Here is a 19975-nt window from a genome sequence, read left to right as displayed (position 1 = left end):
TTTTATTTAGGATTTGTGCTAGCATTACACCAGCTAGACCGGTTCTATGGATCATTTTTCAAGGGGTGCAGAGACACATTGAGATATTAGAAAAGCAGCAGCTTTTCCAAGGGGAAGCACCCTATGAGATTGCTAATTTTCATTTTGTTTCAGTTAAACTATCGCTTTCTTATATGGCTTTTAAAGCAAAGGCAGTTTGGCCTTTGCCATTACCTAGATTGTATTTATATTTGCTTCGTAAGATCTGAAGTATTGGTGCTACAAAAAGAGCAAATCCATAGGGCTGCGGCTAAATTTCTTGTTGAGGTTGCACTGAAATATGAGAAATGTTGGTGAGCTCTGGAAGACCATGTGCTGGGCCAAGTTCCACTCCAGCCTCAGCGCCCGAGCCCAGTGCACTTGTGTACTCCTCTTCCAGTGAAAGGTGCAGAATCCAAAATTAAATGCAAAGAGGAATTCTTTATTATCATCGTTATTTAGTATGGACTGAATGCCTGAGTCCCACTCTTGCCATTTCTCTGCTGTGTTGTCGCTCGGGGGGTGCAAGGGACAGCAGCGGCAAAGGCATGGTCTCGTTGCTCCCGTAACACCGTCAGGCTGCGGTAACTCATCTGCCTGCCGTTGCACGGGCATCACCTCAAGAGCAAAGAAGGATCCTCTTGTTTTGCAAAATGCAACACTTGAAAATGTTTTATAGCCAGCCCTGGTCAGATGCCCAGAAAGACACTCGCAAGAAACCTGTGCCTCCTCTTTTGTCTTTTTATCTCTTCTTATTTTTTTGGTCATTTTATCTCTTTGCGTTCCTCGCTCCTCCATCTGGCTGTGTTCTTCAGCGTTGGACTGCTGCCCTGGAGACTTTCATTCACTCTAACTTTCTCCAGCAGTTAGAAAATTCAAAATGCGTACCTTAGATTTCACTTTTTGGGGTGCAACTGATGCCATGTTAGACAGAAATAAGGTATCTGTTCCACTGATTTGCTGGACTGACATAATCATAGTGCAATAATAGTTGGATTACCTGAACGTTTTCACTGTAATGACTGCTTTCAGACGTTTACAACTTCCTAAAGCTTTGGCTTTCGAGGCTGAAATTCTCCAGACTTGGCCTGGACTGTGTTTAGTTAATTTATATTTATGCCTGTGGAATATTTTCTAGGCATAAGCAGACTTAGTTAAATCACTTTCAGATAGGAGAACCAGATCACTAACTCCTCCGTGTTTCTCTAGAAATAATATGACATGCAGAAATGGTTCAGAAAAGGTTGTGGCTTCGCTGCCTCTAAACCTGTTGGTGGTGGAGGAGAGACTCTCGCTCTACCTGTAGTTCGAATGACTCTGGATGAATTAAAAAAAAACACAGCCCACTGTGGTGCAAAACTTTCGAAGCTGCTCAGAGCTCTGGGATGTTAAGTGGACCCCAAGGATCATGGCTTAGTGGGGGGGATTCAGGAGAGGAACGTCACTGAGCTCCGCTTAGCACCGGTGGGAAGAGGCCATTAGACTGGCTTCCTTCTGGGACAGCTGGAGACAGCTATAATGTGCTGGATAACATTGCAGTTCGATAGCTGCGTGCTAATACAAACTCATCTGTCTTCGTTTAGTATACTTCTACGGTTCTTTCCTTTTCTCCTTATGTTAGTGTTTTTGTCGGTTGATAATGCTATAGTTTCTCAGCTTAGTAGGGCTAAGCCTAGGTATCGCTGGTTGGAGACACTGGAAGGACCTGGTGGAGATGTCTGCGGTGCCGGTGATTCCCTTAGAGCCTCCTGAGTGCATGTGAACGATAAACTTAACGCACTTATTTTAGACAGGGAAACAGTGACTACGTTTATATGAATATGGGACCAAACCTGAGAAGCAACTTACTGAATTTTTTTTTCTTGGTTGTTAATTGGGATTAGGTGAAAACTCACCAAGAATCTCGGGATTTCATCCGTTGCTAATAGCTGGAAATAAGACTTAGTGCTTTATTGCTAAGTCTAGTGTATCGTAAGATTAGCCCTCATATATGTGTAATGGTTTCCAGCTGCTTATTATTTCATTTGTCTGATGTATAGACTAATGCAAAATTCACAAAGGCAGTTTTAATAAATGCCAGAAGTATGCACAGCAGGGCTTTTTTTTTTTGTTTGGGCTATAAACAGCAAGTTACTTTCTGCAGACAATTTGCAGGCATGCAACATATGGGGAATTATGGAACGAGGTCTACAATTGCCCTGTATTTATTTCCCAGTTCATATGGGAAGCATTTATTCTGCCTCTTTGTGGAGAGACGTTCCTCTGCAGTCTGCTTTCCGGCACGGATGCCAAGGCTTGCGCGTGGCCGTCAGTCACCCCCGGCGGGACTGACGCGCAGCCCACGCACAGCACCGTGTGTGAACAATATTTTCTATAAGGTCTTTCAAAGTTGCAGTTTTGCTTGCCTTATGACCTCCCTGTAAGCAGAAGAGGTAAGAGATGCTCGGAAACGCTGGATTTAGAAGCATTAAAATTTCATGGACTTATTGAACAAAAGGGAGAATTGCAAACCCAAAGTTTCGGCCCAACTTAGGAACTTATTTGAGCTTCTCTGACAGTGATACCAAGAAACAGGTACGTGTTGCTGCTCGGAAGCCGAAATGAATCTCCTGCAAGTGCATCACATATTACCATCATTGCCTCCTCTCCTCCATCGGAGAGGCCACAAGATTAATCAGGAGATGGGGTTTTCTCTCCCAAATGAGAAAGCAGCTGTTTTCTCCAGCCTTGAAAAGCAAGAGTTGCTCATTTTATAGAGTAGAGGGAAGTGTTTTAAAACAGGTCGGTGGAGTGGTGGCCAACGGGGGCTGGAGATGCAAGTGTTGACACTGCAGGAGATAAAAGCAGGCTTAATCAAGTTCTGTTTAATCCCTAAAGCCAGAAGTCTAACTGATATAATAATCAAATCCCGTGCAGTTTGCCGGTCTCGAATAAAGCATACTTTGTGGCTAGCGTTATTTTGGGGTTTACCACCGGAGCGCGCGCAGCAGAGCGCGCATCCCTGCCGAGGCGCGTACGAAGGTCTGAATGTGAAAAATTTGTACTGATTGACACCTTCCTCCTGGAATCTTGCTTTCACCTTAAATATATTGCTTTTGTTGTTGCTGTCATTAGTTATTTGTACCTAGGGGGCGTTTAGGAAACCCAGTTGCGTATCTGGATCCCGCTGAGTTAGGCACCGTGCAGATACACAATGAAGTGACTCATGCAGCTCCGCAGACCTTACAGTCTAAGCAGTTAATGACTTAACTAATTACTCTAATTAATCTGTGCAGAAAATGGAGAATTTGCCCTGGGACCGGTTGAAAAATTGCTAAACGCATATCGTCCTTTTTTCGGTCATATTTCCTCACCCTGAGGTTATTTCTGCTCTTGATTTTATGGGAAGACAAACATAACCATACTGGGACCTAAAAATGTAGCTGGAACTGTCCATTTAGCTCTTATTTCCTCAAAATACCTTCCAGCCTCCACTCATTTCCTGAGCCAGTGAGCGTGCGCTGGTATTTAACGGTGCTCAGTGGATTTTCATTGGATTTGCAGGGAATTTGCACATGTTGACTGATTCAAGCATGAGGATTTGGGGGGGGGGTGTGTGTGTGCATATGGCACATGTTCAGTTTGTGCATCAGTAGAACATGCTCCGTTTCTTTCTTCCAAGAGACTTGGCCCTGAAAGGATTGATTATTCTTTTTTATTTTTTATTTTTTGCAGCTCGGCTAGTTGAAATGAGCACCGCGTTTCTAACAAGAATGCGTATATTGAAAGTATGATAAATTATTTGGCCTAAAGGATGTGACATTGTCCTTCTAAATGCATCCTCTCCGGAATCTGACCTTTTAAAAACTTGCTTTTTTTTTTTTTTTTTTTTGCTATTTTTTTCCCTAGTAACTCATGTTGTATGGCCCTTTCTTGCCAACCTTTTATATACTCTTATTGGAGCTTAAATCTTGGGCAGCATGGGAATATTTATTATTTTTTTGTGGGTTTTTTTTTTGTGTTTTTTTTTTCCTGTTTTTTCTCCCCAATACACATCATTAAGCATCTACATACAGATAGATGCTGCTTCCAACTGCTGTTTACCTGCCTGGAGCTGAAGTTAGGTTTGTACCTTCAAGAAGCTAGGGCAGGTACAAATAGGTAATGGGGGTGATGTGTTGCAGAGAAGACATTTCCTATACGTTAAATCACTTAAGTATTTGGCCTGAAATGACAGCCATCCTCAGCAAATCGATTACTGTTTTAGGTAAAGGCTTGCTGAAATCAGGTGAAGGATTCCTGTTCAGTCAGACTAGTGTGGAGCCATTAGCAACCTGGGTTCAGTAGTTCAAAAACTTGTTTTAATTTGTAGAAGGAGGCATGGAAAGCAGTTGCAAATATCGAAGTTTCTTCCCGGTGCTGTCGTGCAGGCTGCAAGCCGGTGCCCCTCCGCGCAGGGATCGTGCCGCTGTTTTGTGAGGCGTATAACCTACTTCTACGCACGCAAATTAACGTTACGGTTTGCTTTTACGTCCGTGCGAAGTGTAGAAAGGCGTCAGCAGCACATCGTGCTCACAGATTCCATCTGTGTTTCCTCCAGGGAAGGCTTTCGCAGGGTTGTGAAGCTCAGCTCCGAATTTCAGACTTGAAAAATCCTGCAGTCTTCCTTTCAAGCCCCAATCCGTACCTAAATTGCATAGTGATGGAGACCAAACCAGCACCAGCCTCCAACTTGGTATCTTTGGTGTCTGGATTCCTGATGTTAATATGTTGCTGTCAGTGGTTTGAAAAATAGGGAAGAGCATATCAGGAGGAAAAAATGCATAGCAGCCTGAAATTGCACCGGACACAAACGCGGTAGGAGAAAAGGTCTTGGTATCTAGGGGTATCTGCCAGTAAGTCACGTGCAGATCCAAGTGGAAACGGAGGCAGCAACTTCTGTCACGGTGAAAAACTGTACCGGCGACTCCCTACTCTTGACGTTGCAAAAACGGCACTGAAGAACAAATACTTCCAATAAACCATCAGCTAAAAAACTACAATAAACTAAAAATGCAATTCCAACAGATGAGTCAGGAGAGCTGCTCACAGCTCTTGCCTCCTTTCCTCACCTCCTGCTCAACATTTCGTATTCTCTTTGAGTTGTAGATCCAAGTTGCTCTTGGGTGTTGTCAAGAGGTGGCCTGTCCTTAATAAGCAAACACAGAGAAACGAGTGTAACACTTTTGTTTTCTCTCCACCTGCACCTGAAGCAGGAGCTATGCTTTGCTGAGAAAAAAATAATTTCCCCAAGGAGAAGGCAGTCTCTGCAAATGCGGGGTGTGCGGGAGGCTTTGTCATGGTAAGTGGGAAGCAGAAGGTTGCAGCTCCTGCAAAGATCCCTTTGGAAAAGGGTGGGGGAAGGACGTGGTCCCCCCTCGCCTTCCTGTGAATCGGGAGAGTGTGTGGAGCCCGTCCTGGTAGAGCAATCGTGTCCCCCGCTCAGGTGAGCAGCTCCCTTTCTCTACCCAGAGCTCCCAAGAAGATCTGGTTTGGCATCTTTTCCGTGGCACCTCCGGGACCTGCTTGAGCACTGAAGGGATGAGGCTCAGGAATCTGCAGCTCAGGGTAGCAGTGTTGACTGCAGCAATATTTCACCCTGGGATTTGGGTTTCCTGGTAAACCTGTCCTGGAAAATTAAGGAGCCAATAAATGAGGTTGGCGACCTTCGGTATAGTACAACCACCTTTTCTTTTTCTCAAGCCCTTAATCTGCTTAAGGGTGAAAAGGCCAGGCTTTGAGAGGTGAGAGTTGATTGCGTTTCCTCCCTAGATAGGTGGAAGGGAGTGGGGAAGATTTAACCCGCGGTCTGAGCCGTTGCACAATACTTCCCAAATCGTTTAAGATGATAAAGTTGAGTGTTAATTAAAATATAGTGTTAATATCTTGTCTTTTTCCTTGCCTGTCTAGAACAAGCAATGGCAAGACATATATTTTTAAACTGTAAATATTGGTACAGAAATAACAGTTAGTTCCTATGTGCCGGGCAGTGATAGGGTAACTCGTTAGCATGGTTGTGAGGAGCACGTTCATTTAGCTTCATAGATCTGCGTGCAGGACGCTCTACCACGGGCAGGAGGCTTATGGTGGCTGGCCAAAGGACATTGAATGCACTGCCCTCAAAGAAGACTACAAGCAGCATGCTTTTGCAAAAATACTCTCAAATGCTATAATGCTTGGGTGATGATGGCCCCGTGGATCTAGCTGGCCCTTCAAAACGAGCCGTGCAACGCCGGCAACAGCTCTTGGAGGGAGACGCTCAGAGTCCAGCCATGGTGTGATCGGTGCTCAGGTATGGCCCCGCATTGATTTTTGGTCACTCGAGACGGAGGGCCTCTGGAGGAAGCTCCCCTTTCACGCTTCTGTAAAAGATGGTGTGACCTGTCCTAAGAAAAGTTGGCTGTCCTCTGCAGGATCTGCTGCGTTTACTGCTGTAAAATAGCCCGGATTTTTGTTCTTGGCTTTTTGATTTCATAAGGACTCTAAACACTGGTATTTTCTGGCTAAGTCACCTTGGACAGATTGTCTGTGTTTGACCATGTGAAAAAATGAATGATATATTTTCACTTGTGTTGTCTTGGAATACCAGACACAGTGGGACCGAGACCCTGTTGTACTGTGTGTTTTAGGAAAAGAGCAAGGACAGCCCTACTCCAGGTAGCTTAAAATCCGAGTAACGTATTTAGCTCCCTCTCAGGAGTGCTTCGAGCATTAATTATGTTTTTAAAGCACTTAGTGCCTATCATCAGATGCTTTCTATAGAAACACAAAGTTAAATTGTCACAGATCTGTGGCCTCTTAGGAATTGTTCGCTATGCTGTGCAGCATAACCATTCATAAATTTGCATCCGCAGTAGAGAGTAAGCTCCAGTTCTCCTTCTTGAGATCCCTGTTTGGCAAAGCATTTAAGCATAAGCTTCACCTAAACACTTGAGAAGTTTCACTGACTTCAGTAATTTGTGTTTGGGTTTGATAGTGGAAGTATTTGAGCTAAACAAGGTCTGCCTTCACCATTAGCAATCCAGAGATTAAGAAATAATAGTGCAATTGCAGTTCTGTATCTAAGAGGTATCTATTGTTACGCTTATATTCCTGTTCAATAATACATAAAACACCTTGGATCCGTTAATGATGGGTATTTTGGACGGCATGGATGTGTACAAGAGCAGAGGCATCACAGTGTGGAATATTCCTCTCTGACGACCAAATTAGCACCTCTATTTCTGTCTTTAGATGTTGCAAGTCAAAGCATGTCACCCCTCTGACCTATTTGCAAAGCACAAACAGATGGGAAGAAATTTGAAGAGCAAAAACACTCTCTGGGGTGTCCTGTATGTCTGAGAGCACTGAATGCACACCAGTAAACCAACGATAAATTGTTTCAGTCGCCGAGTGAAAATAGCATCTGAACACAGCCAGAGCAGGTACTGTAAAAGAAATTAAATGCACTAAGCAAAACCCTGTAAAATAGACTTTTTTGACCTTAAAAAGTAGGTAGTAAGTTCACAGCTCAGTAAAAGGTAATTAGGAGGAAGAAGCATGTATGCAGTTGCTGAAGATACATATATTAACCTAGAGTTTCTCTTTCTACAAGGACATTTGCATAGTAATTATACATTGGCTTCAAGATGTTCTTATTTCTTCTGGAAGAGCCCACTGTGGGCAATATCACGTCTTCGGTAATACCTTGGTCTTTAGAGAATAATTTAACGAGCAGGTTTAAGGTAGCCCTGAGAGGGGTGATATGGACCCCAGGGCCCTCGTAGAGAAACTTGGACGGGTTTGCAGCAGGCTCCTGAAAAACAGTACTGCTCCAGGTATGGTCCCATATACTTTTTTCTCCCTAGTTCCCACGGCTTAGGTGTGCCGTGGTGGGTGGTATGGGTCTTCTGTTTGGTTGAACATTGGTGAGCGTCGCCAGTTTTCTGCATTTTCCCTTTCTCTGGCATCCAGGGCTCCGTGACCGAGGTGCCGGTCTGGGTTTGCTGCGTGTTGGGCTCGCGCAGTTTGCGACGGTGAGCGTGCAATCTGTTGTATAACAAAAGAAACCGGAGGAGCCAGCCTGGTGTTAATAATATCCATCCAAAAATGTGGTGTTTCCTTGTTTTCTTTCTTACCAAATGCCAACTTTTTTCCCCTTTCCTAATCTAATTAGAGAAATCTATAGGCTAATTTATAGAGGAAGGAAATGTTTTACAAGAAGGAAAGCAGGAATGTGCGTTAAAAGAAACACCAAATGCTAACAGTTTCTTATGGAAATATGTGACGTGGAAATAATAGATTCCTTGTGGAAATACATATGCAGAATATAATTGTTAACCGTTGGATGGGACTTATAAAAAGGTTGACTTGTGTTTTTGCGGGTCCTGTTCTCTTCCTGTTTCTGTGCTGTGCTTGGTATTGCAGTGCTGCTCCAGGTCCCCTTGGGTAGTCCCGCTGCGGATATAACTCAGGTCCCAGTTTCTCTGGGGGCAAGATGGGTTGAAGAAACTCGTGTTTCCCCCATCTTTGGCTGCATGGTCCTGCCCTTGCCTTGCAACTTGCCACGCTTTGGTGGTGTGCCCAAGCAGCAGCTCTTCTTGGTTGTGAAAAGATGGTGATGGGGAGAGGATGGACTGCATTGCCCCCCAAAACCAGTCTGGGAACCTCTTAACCTGCCTTTGCCAAAATAGGCATTTTAATGTGCAATGCACCCTGGTTTTTTCCTTTGAACTTTCTGATACTCGGAATGGGTTTCAAAATAAATGAGGAGAGCTCAATGCGTTGCTGCAGCCGTCTTTTGTGCGTAGGGCTTACATCAGCCAGCATGCGTGCGCGCCGCCAGCCTGATTTCCAGGCAGCTCAAACGGGAAAGCAAGGTGGTTTGTGTGCGCTTGAGTTGCAATCTAGTTTGTTAGAATAAAGTTGCGGAGAATCGCTTAATTTGTCACCCAGATGGGCGCAGGGCCAACCGGTGGCCCCAGGTACCCATTAGGCACTGATTCAGCCGGCACGTATGCGACTCGCTCGGGTGCTTCAGCAAACTCCATCAAGTGCCGAACTAGTACTTAGGGGGCTGGTAAATCAATAGACCATTAGGTGTCCGGGCCAGGGACCTGGATTTTCTTTGAATGGTAACACACCCTAAATCGATCTTTGAAGTTGCCGGCGCGGTATCAGGCTTCTAATGTAAAGTCCAATCATGGTGTATGTTATATTACATCGGTAGGCCACTAATATACAATCCTCTTATGCTAGTCCATCATGTTTTTGAGAGTGGTATGTTAACTCATTGCAGATGTTTTGCTGGACCAAGCTTTCTCGCTCCCTGCATGGAGCACTCACCTTTTGTAGAGCATTTGTAGTAGCGGTTGCGTGCCTCGAGTCCCCCGTCCGTCCTGGAGCCTCCGCAGGGAGCTATTAGTTACGTGGTTAACCATGGAACCGCCAGCCCTGCTCACACGCTGTTACTGGTCTGGCCTGAAGTGGGGAAAAAAGGCAAAAATGGCCTGTGGGTATTTCTTGCAGGCTTTTGTGCAGAAATAAATGACAGCACTTTTGAAATCAGGCAGATCAAGCTGCAGGATAAAAGGAGGAAGAAACCTGTGGGGCATTGTGTGTGCAGCCGCAGAAGTGACGGAAAATGCATGGAATTCACCCACAGTGGAGAAAGCGTCCTCGGAATAAATTGAACCCCGACCGCTGACTTTCTTAATCTCATCCCCGTCCTCGTTCTTCCTTCCACCAGCTCTTTCTCCTGCCATTATCCTTCTGTGCGTGCCGCCAAAGAGGCTTCTCCGTTGCTCTTCCATCTATAGGAATTGCATCCTGCCCTCTGATATTGCAGGTTTCCATCCGTGAAAACTCACGGCAACAACTGCCTTCTGCTTTCCTTTTATTCTCTGTATTTTACCGTGGCTGCTTTGGACTGTTAGCTTTGGGTCTAGTCTGTCGGGTCCAAGAGTTGCAGACCTCCGTGCTGCCCCAATGCGCTTAGGGGTAGCGTGCGCTGGCAGTGCTGGCGGTGCCGATTTGCTGCTTTTTGGGAAAAGGAGAAAGAGGGTCTGCGTGCAAGGGGAAGGCGAATAATGCACCTTTCAACAGCCCTGGTGCTAAAAGCAATTATTTCCTTCATTGTGTTATAGCGCTTTCGGAATGCTGCCCTAGGTCTCAGCTCCCTGTGTTAACCTCCGTCTGAAAATTAAATGTTAGGCTGCAAATTGCAAAAGTTTGGATATGGAAAGAAAAAAAAAAAGATTCAAAGAAGCCACAAAACGGAAACTTTCCATACTGATCTGATCGAAGCAAATAGGTGGAAACCTGCAGCCTAATCCAAATACTTCATTCCTTTAAAAAAAAATAATGTCATGAAGATCAACATATTTCTTTGAAAGGTTGTGACAAGTTGGTATTTTCCAATGCAAAAAATACGCAAGGTGGGAGTGGTCGGTGCTCCCTAGACAGAGTCCCTGCCCTGAACAGGCAGCGTTCAGGAATGCAACCAGGGGACAAACGCTAAAGAAAGCAAGTTAATACGATGGGTCAGGAGTCGTGACTTTGTTTTCCAGCACTTGGGTACAAATAGCCTAAGAATTCATGACTAAACCTTCAGGCCTTTTCCAGACAGTTGATGTGGGAGGTATATTTGGTTGTCCGTCACCATCTTTTTGGTACCGGTGCTAGAATGTCTCCCCGTGAAGGTGTTTTTGAGCTGTACAAATGCATTGATTCTGTAGCACCTACTCTCTTTAATTTGCTCTCACTGCTCGCGTCTGGCTACGCTGGGTGCCTCTCCTAGAGATTTTCCCCTCGTTTGTCTAACCGTATCCTTTGATTTCTTCGTGCTGTCTGGGCATGACGCTTCTTTGCTTCATAACGCTTTCTGCCGACTTAAAATAACCATGAAAGGATTGCCTTAGACTGTTTTAAACGGCGGATGGAAATTCGCTGCTGAGCGGTGGGGAAATGGTTGCGCCTGCGTCCCACTAAGATTGAATCCTTGAAAGCCGGCCTTAGGCAGGGTTTAATAAAGCGAGCTCTCCGGAGCTCTCGAACATCTCGAACGTGGATGCCTGGAGTCAGCTGTCTCTCTGAATGGTCTCAGAGATGCTGCTGACCCTGATTTTCCCTTTTGTTCTACATTGTGAGCTACTACTTTTTGCTCCCTCCCCACCAAAGTAAATAACACGGATATTTCCGTGATATGACGGCGCCGTGTCTTGGCCGGTGTTACGAATTTGTATTATTTGTGCCGTAACGCGCGAGTGAGGTTGCCACAATAAACTCTTTTCTTTGCCTTTCTGCAAATGCGCTTCATCCGTCCCCCTTAGCAGATCCCAGTGCGTTAGCCGGCCTTGACAGTCATCCGATAGCACCGCGCGGGTCGCTCCATTACTTGGCAACTGCCTCAAATATATCAATACGTTGGCTGCAAAAATGCGTATCCTTCCAGGCAAAATGTATGTCTTGCACCTTCTGGGGTACCCATGTGCCTTATTACAGCATATGTCATGGCCAAGAGCACGACGAAGCATGCACCGGTCACAGGGGCCCCTTTTCCTGCAGCGGGTACGGAGGCACTTTGGGGTGCAAGGACCCGGCTGCTTAGCAGGGCGCGGGATCTTCCAACCCTGAACTGAATCCGTTGCTAAATCCTGCCTTTTTTCAGCAAGTAACTTAAAAAGCGTGAAGCAGAATCCTAGCCGCTAACATCTTCAGACTTTGAGGAGGCGCAGGTCTGTGTCCAGACTCCTCTGCTAGTCCCCAGTTTCCGAGTCGCCTCAATCGCTGCTCTGCGCTAAACTGCCTCAGCCGTTTGAAGGATTTCTGTCCTTTTGTGCCTGAGGCGAATCTGCATCGGGAAATTATCATTTGCAACCAGAACGTTGCAGTGTGATGGAGTAAACAGGGAGAGACCGGCTTTGAAATTCTCCCGATTGCAACATGTGCTGATTCTCCCTCTGGTTGTGAAAGACCAGGAAACATTGTGATTGCGCCATATTTCTGTTTCCGTACAGCTAAGAAAACCTCAATTTTGAATGTGTGTATGTATGTACAGGTAAACATATACATACATAAATGTGTAAAAATGCAGATTTACATAAAATTTTTCAAAACAGACTTCAAACACTACTCAGTTCAACTCTACTCCCTTCCTTTTTGTAGACTACAAGGTGGGAAGAAACCTTGAGAACTTGTCTCACCACTTCCCTCCTGATGTAGGCTCAGCTCTTCTTAAAGCTTTCTTGATAGGTGTCCATCCAGCCTGTTCCTAAAAACCTTTAATAATGACAAGTCTGTGCCCATCCTGGGCAGTTTGTGCTGGTGCTTACTTGCCCATGTTGCTGGAAAGTTTGCAAGATTCTTGCACATCTACCTGTTAACGATTATCTAAGTGAACTCCTAAGGGTCTGTTAGACGAGCTAATTTTCCAAGAATTATCCAATTAATTTTGCATATGCACGACTTTTCTTAGAGATGGAATACGCTGGGTTACAGGTAAAGCATGATATGTTTTCAGCTTGCGTCTGGCTAAAATCCCTGCTTGCCAAGCATGCATCCAGCAGAATTTTTCTGCTCCTTTTTGGCGTTTGCATTTGTCATTCAGCGTGAAGCCAGGGCTTGGAAACTTTCTTGAAACCACCTTTTGCCACTCATCATGTTATGCTTATCTCTGCAATAAATGAACAAACGATTTGCTTGGCAAAGGACACCAAGCAGCTCTGTCAGATCCTTGCAGCTGCTCCGGAGGAAATGTTCGGATGTGCTAAAAGACAGCTGACTGGAAAAGTACTGCCTAAAATGAAGCTGATAGCATTGATCCTTTAGCAAGGGGGATTTGTCAGAAGCCTGCCGCAGCATCTGATTTTGGGATATGCTGGCTTTTGGCGAGTGGTCAGCCCTGGGAGACCCATGTCTACCTGGATACTGCATGAAGTTGTGTAGGGTTCAGGTGAACACTGATTTTTTTCCACTAGACTCCAGTAAATGCTATTTTTAGCTCTTTTTTTTTCTCATTTCAGTTTGTATTGTTGCATTTTTGCCCTGGAAGGTGAGCTCTTATCGTCTAATGCCTTTGCTGCTGCTTTTGGTTTCCCCTGCGAAACGGTACTGAGGCTACGGGGAGGCAGCGAGAGCAGAGAGAAGCTGGTGGAAGCGGTTTTATTTTGTACAGCCTGGACATCTGCCGTAACCTTTGAGCAACGCTCAGGCAGACGCTGCGCAGACGGGACCCACAAGCAGGGGAACGAGCGTTATTTAGGCTAACGAAGGAAAAGGCTGAGGGGAGACGGGGGTGCCCCAGGTGTAGGGAAAGATTGTCGAGGGAGATGGATTTTTGCGGGGGGGATTTTAAGAAACATCCATTGGGGCTGGTCTAGGTATCATTGAACCAGACTTTGGGTAGGGGTAGGGCTGAGATAACACCCCAAGGTTTCCATCAGACGTGGTTTTGGGGATCTAACTCCCCTTACGTTGACCTTACGCTGGTCTGCAGTGTCGGAAGCAGCTGATGCAGTCTTGCCTGTACTGCTAATGCAAGCTGCCGTTTGCTTTCCCTGAGATTTCTTTCTGAAATCCAGGTCTAAGCAAAGCTGCAAAGGAAAATTGGTGCCTGTTAGTCTCGCAATTACCCTATCGTTGATGAGCCCTGCTTTTAATAGGCTGTTTGCCGTGTTCAGCAGGACGACACTAAGAACTTGAGCAGTTCTCCATAATTTCTAGCATGACCTATTCCATTTGGCCCTTCTAGTGTCTCATAAAATACTCCGGAAAGTCTATCTGCTGTTTCCTTTCTGCACTGAGAGAGAGGCAATATCAGCAGTGCAACAAACGGCAGATACTAAGCTATTTCTGTAATTATTATTATTTTTTGCTTTTTTCTCTTCAGTCAGGAGTTACTTGGTAGCCTTCAAATCTCTGGCTGAAGTAAGGCCTGACCCACGCTGTCCTGGGAGAGCCATTGGGGCTGTACGATTTGTGGTGCTTAGTAGGAGCCGTACTTTTTCGTAGACATCTCTCTTGATTTTCTCCTTATGCTTCCCTCGTTCTCGGTTTCACGGGCTTGCCTCTTTTCTCATTATTTATTTTTGTCCTTCTCTTTCCTTCACGAGGGTGCGGGAACGGGCCTTTAAAACAGCTTTGCGTGCTCTTGATAAATCATGTAGCAAAAGGACATAACCAACGGTTAAGGCTGCAACTGTAAAATCAGCCTTTCCAGAAATCTTTCCGCGTACTATCGCCTCCCTTTCTTTCCCCCCTCCACCTCCGTCACGAAGGCTCAGGACCCGCGTTTCTCAGAAATGCCTCGTTTTTGCAGATATGCCGCCCTATTCCCTGTCCTCCCTAACGAAAGACATTTCCTCCGTTAAAGTTTATATAGGTAGGGTTAACATTTTCTCTCATCTAGGCTGACATGCGGCAAAATGCTTTTCCAACATGCCAGCTGCCTGGGGAGTCTGTTTGGCTGGGTGGTTTATAAATGAAGGCTGCGTGTCACGTTATATTGTGTTTTAGCAAAGGTTTTCTCTGTCCCAGAAAGCTCCTGTCTCCTTATGAAATATGCTGCCAGTTTAAGGGGAGAATAATGTATTTACTATAGCAGCACGCGGCGTAGGAATAATTTTGCTGTAGAGATTAAATTTTTATATCGTCTTGAAGAAAACCAACTCTTTGGCAGTCCCCCGAGAGTACGGTGTCTGGCTTTTTCGGCAGGAATGGTTCAGATATTAGCAGCTCTAAGTGGTGTCTTTTTTCTTTTTGTTCCTGCGATATGAGAGCAGTATGCTCCTTTTGTCCCAAAGTTCAGATTTTTGAGGAGATTTTGAGAAAATCTTGTTTTCGTTCCTAAGGTGCTTGTCGGGCAAATGTGAGTTTTTGAAGAGGAGTGAAGCTCAAGCCTTTTCAGAGCTCTGATCAGTGCTGGGCATCTAATCTTGACGCAGTTCATTACCATCTCCTGAGTTTGCAAAATTCCCTAGGGAGTCTCCAAAGATCAGGCTTTTTTTAATGTGGGATTAGTGCTGTTTATCACTATAGATAGGCTGGAAGCAGCATAAGGAGAGACTTTTTGGCAGCGGTTCAGTGCTTCTGCTTTGGTGCCTGTCCAGAATGATAACAGATTTGGTCTGTAACTTGGGAATGGCTCAGGCTGGTTTTGCTTTCTCTCCCGGTTCTTTAAGGAAACAAGCAGATGCAAATGCAATCTTGCTCATTGCGTGTGTAATTTTTGGCCTTCCAGGCCTATTTCAAGCAGGTATGACAAAGGGCTGGAGGTTTTAAAAGTGTGAGGATCCTACAAGCGTGTGCTAATAAGGCACCGGGTAGAGAAGTGGGTTCACAGCAGCAAGGCAATGGAAGAAAAGCTCATCCTTAATGACAGGCTGGAGAATCCACACCGACAAGTTGTGCTGGAAACCAGCCCTCAATGATTGCACCCGGGGAGTGACTTGCATCAGAAGCGATTTTTCCTTCCAGCTTCTGCGTCACCAGAGGTGCTTACTCCTTCGTTTGCGGTGTTAGTCAGTGTGAATGCCATGCGAGAGATTGCTCAGCCTTTGAGACCCACCTGGAGTTTCCATGTAGGCTGTGAAGGGCAAGCAGAAAAGGAGAAAAGATGAGGGTACTACCTATGGAAACCCTAAGTGTGTAGCTTTAAACGTCCCAGCAGTTTGTTTGGTCCTACTTGCCTGTGTCCTTAAAGTCATCAGTGTGGTGGCCCGTGCCGTTGCCGCTGGGACCAGCGTAGCTGTAGCAGCTGTGCTGGTGTTGAGCGAGGGAATAGAGTGATGACCCTGCAAGTGGTAGCAATTCGTATCCATTTCACTGGATCGCTCCATCCCAAATTATCATCCAGCCTTGCTCTTCATAGGCTTCTGAAATCGCGTGTGCGTTCCCGTGCACGCGGATGTGGGTTAATGCAAAGTGTGGGGAGCCACGCGAGGAGAAAGAGCCCGCCCTGGGCTGCCTCTGCTGCCAGGCGCCAAGTAACCACACGAGCTGGGCCGAGGCTCATTTTGGAAGTTATGCCAAAGGCATTTCTAGCCTGCCGAAAGGTGTCCTCCTTTGTGTAGCCGTAAAACTGAACAGCAAAGCCCAACGAATTAATAGATTGGCTGGATGAGGGTCTGCATGGAACTGTTTCTTTTCAATCCTCTGTCCCCTGAGGCTTCTTTTCAGCCGGTTGGAAGCAAACCTTCTCCTCCTCTGTTTGGACATGAATTATCTTTCTTGCCAAACATTACTTGAATCTTGCTTCCAAGTGCTGTAAACCAAAGTGGCGCTCCAGCTGCACTGATGAACCTTTCTGACAGCCTAAACCGGAGGATGAAATGTTTAACCAGCATGGAGATAACTGCAGAGATCCTCCTTGTCACATCCCACCTGGGAATTTTCACCCCTGTGCCCTGTTTTTGCCTTCGTGAGTAGGGTGGCATTGAAAGAGATGGTGGTGACACTGTAAGTACCTTGCCCAATGTGTATGAATCTATCACCTTTCTTTATTGATTCCTTTGGTTAAATGAGTCGACATGGATTTATTTGTACTTACTTGGGGAAGGGTTTATAGTAGTAGGAGGACTAACATAGGAGAATGTAACAGTGAGAAGTCCATATGCAAGAGACAAACTTCAGCAAATGTATTTAGTGAGTAGATATAAATGTATGTTGGTGTGTGTGTGTTGTCATGACTATGGTCTTGGAATAAAGAAGTTTATGGCATTATAAGCTTGTCAAAGCTGCTGAATATAAAATGATGTTTTAGCATTTCACTGGTGCCTCTGCAATCAGCAGTGAGGCTTCATTTTGCAAGGGCCTAGAAGTTACAGTGGAGCCTTCTCCACAGGGATAGCAGGGGCATTTCCCCCAAGGTGGGTCTGTGCATTTGCTCTGGTGGTGTCTCAGCAGCATGGGGAGAGAGACTGAGCGTGCGCCATTCCCCGTGTACCCTGTTTCTTCTGGAAGAAAGCCCAGATGGGCAAGGAGGGAGGGTGGTGTCACACTCCGCGGTGGAGACCTCCACCGTCTGGCTCAGTGCTGGAGGAGGACTGAAGATTTCACTGTAGAGCACACCTGCCCTGCAACTCATGCACAGCCAGCTGAATTCCTTAGCAAGGGTGTCCCTGCTCTGGGCATCCTACCCTGGTGCTAACACCAGTTCAGTGCTGGTATAGCTTGTTCCTGTGCTTGCGCTCGTATTTTGGACACTGTGTGCCAGATTCATCCCATCTAATTTCAGATACTTGCTGAAATACTGTAAGTGGGAGCCTAGTTACCTTAGTCAAGACAGAGATAAGCACCTCTGAAGATTGAATCAGATCTTGTAGTGGATGAATTAGCCTTGGAGGGATGAGTCTTTCCCTATAGGCTTCAAGTGAGGAGCTCTAGGAGAAGTGCTAACTTGGTTGACTCAGTTAAATGCTTAGAATCAGTTGATAATAACCTGACTCTGTGTTTTGTAGACCCATTTTAATCAGAGTGAGAGAGACTGTGGTGTTAACAGTTTGGACATCCCACTGGTAGGTACTTGAGCACCAAGAGCCTGGGAGCTCTAAGATCATCCACGGAGCCTCTGCCAGTGTTAACCCAGCTTTGGAAGTTCCCACTTCTGTTCAGGCCTTCTTACAGCTGCATAGCTTCACAGCACCAATAGCAAAAGTTTTTGGGGAGTGAAAAATTTATAACAGAAATGAATGAAAACTAGCAAAATCAAACTTTAAAAGCTAGTGGTAGATTCTGAAGACACCTGTAATAGAAGTACTGGCATGCGAGATGTCTTGGGAGTATTTCATAACTCCGTGTTACAGTCTTTCTGGCCAAGAAATAGCACTGGTAGGTAGCAAGACAATTTCACTGCCGTTACAGATATAGTTTTTGGTAGAAACTTTTCATGGGGAAGGGGAAGAAGAAAGAATTAAAAGCATAAACTGAGTTTCTCTTGCAACTTATTCATTATAATGGTAAAAAACACAGCAGATCAACTGAGGAAGAGGTTTTGCCTTCTTGGTGTACCAAGAACCAGGACATGATCTAGGGGTACCCTGAGGAATTTTGTGCATCTTGTAGGTGCACTGTTCCTGAACAGAAAAGATGTGGTTTTAATCCAGAAATAGCTGTTTCTGAAGAGTTGTCTTTTTGGAAGTATTTTTTAAAAAATGTAGCTTTAGTTCTGTTGGAAGCTGTATCTGAAACCCTGGAAGCTGCCACAAAATGAAATTGGTATCTCTTCCCTTCATAAGCAAGTTGAACCTTGTCCTCTGAGTCATTTGGGATTAGGAAGCTAGCAGAGCCATCCACTGGCCCTTTCCAGGTCAGGAAATTTCACCTTTCACACCTTTCTTGATGTCTTTCTCTAGCCGTTGCTGAGCCTGGAGATGCAAAAAGGCAGCCTGGATATCCTATCCATCCCCTTGTCACCGTACGGTCTATTTGTTATTACTGTCCTCAGATTAAATCTAATCAATCCCCATGCAGTCTGAGGGACTCCATCAACTCTCGGCAGTTCTCTAACAGTTTAGAGATTCCATGTCAGAGGAATGATAATAGTAATTTCTATTCAAGTGCTTCAAACTGATTTACTTTCATCGATGATTTTCTTACTACCTCACACTACTTTTTAAGAAAAAAAGTATTAAAACCTAAGTCTTGGAGGTAGGCAGACTGAGTGTTTTGTCCAGGGCAACAGAAATCCAAGGCAAATTTGGGAGTAGGCCTGAGCTCTTGGATCATTAAGCCATGTGCCTGACCTCAAGGTTGTTGTCCCTTCATAAACACTAGTGCTGGCGAGAGTCAGTTCTGCACTCAGAATGCCATAAAACAAAGAGGAATATATCCTGGTGTCTTGATTAAAAAAATTACCGAAATCATCACATTTCTCGTTTTCTGACAGAAAGAAGGGTATGAATCTCTACCAATGAGAAATATTAAAATTCCAGGTATTCTGTGTAATAAATAATAACATGAGCGTGAACTTGGTTTCCCCCAGTCACCACCAAATCATCAATGTAGCTCCCTTTGTGCAGCTCATTTTGAACTTTGCTTATTTCCTTTCGCTATGCAGATATAAATAAATAATTGCATTTGATAAAAGTCTAGGAATGCTATACTTTAAAAGATAAGAAAGCTTTGAGGGGAAATTGTTTTTAAATCCGTAATATTTGTATGCTGTTCACTGTTTATACTGAGCAAAAATTCATTCACTTGGCAGTTAAGCAACCCTATTTTATTCTTATTCTGTGTTCAGCCTATCCTTCTCCTGGGGACATCTAACCTTATATGTAATTACCTCTCTGAGAATGGGAAGGAGGCCTAAATAACCTTCCTAACAACTAAATAAATGCCCAGATCCCAGCGACAGGTTAGCAGTTGGATGCTGGTGGCAGAGCTCATTGGGGATATATTGCCTGAGCCACGAAGAATTTCAGAATTTGAAATGTTTTCCTTCCTGCATTGGGCCAAAGAGCTAGAAGTTGAAACATTTTCAGAAAACCGGAATAAAACATACTGGCTTGTGAGATGGGTTTTGTTTCTTTGATAGCTTTGAAATAAAAGTGGTGAACTTAACAGTGATGGTGGCTTTCTTTCTCTCGAGGTTTGTCTAAGTCACTTGGTCTCATTGAAGGCTATGGTGGACGTGGCAAAGGTGGGCTTCCAGCCACCCTGTCCCCTGAGGAGGAAGAAAAAGCTAAGGGACCACATGAGAAATACGGCTACAACTCCTACCTCAGTGAGAAAATTTCACTGGATCGTTCCATCCCAGATTATCGTCCAACCAAGTAAGTACCACTTGCTCGGTGAAGAAGTGCACACGTTCTAGTGCCCTGGCTATCATCCGAGAGCCAGAAGTGATGACTGCTTTTGTATTCTTGTTTGATACTGTTTGCTCTTCCCTGTTTGTCATCCGCAGGGCAGTGTTCAGTAATGAGCCACCGATGTAGTTCAACTGAGACTGAGATTCTAAAAGACA

At 45.0% G+C, this 19975-nt stretch overlaps 1 protein-coding gene across 1 annotated transcript in view; it reads left to right on the top strand.

Moving 5' to 3' along the window:
• Window positions 1-19975, top strand: part of GALNT17 (polypeptide N-acetylgalactosaminyltransferase 17) — a 213746-nt gene that overhangs the window by 37531 nt on the left and 156240 nt on the right. The window contains exon 2 of the mRNA XM_067309687.1: window positions 19601-19784. Within this exon, the coding sequence (XP_067165788.1) occupies window positions 19601-19784 (184 nt within the window). The remainder of the gene's footprint in view (window positions 1-19600; window positions 19785-19975) is intronic.

The sequence above is a fragment of the Apteryx mantelli genome, chromosome 22, assembly GCF_036417845.1.
Source record: "Apteryx mantelli isolate bAptMan1 chromosome 22, bAptMan1.hap1, whole genome shotgun sequence".
NCBI lineage: Eukaryota > Metazoa > Chordata > Aves > Apterygiformes > Apterygidae > Apteryx > Apteryx mantelli.
This window is presented reverse-complemented; position numbering and strand designations above follow the sequence as displayed.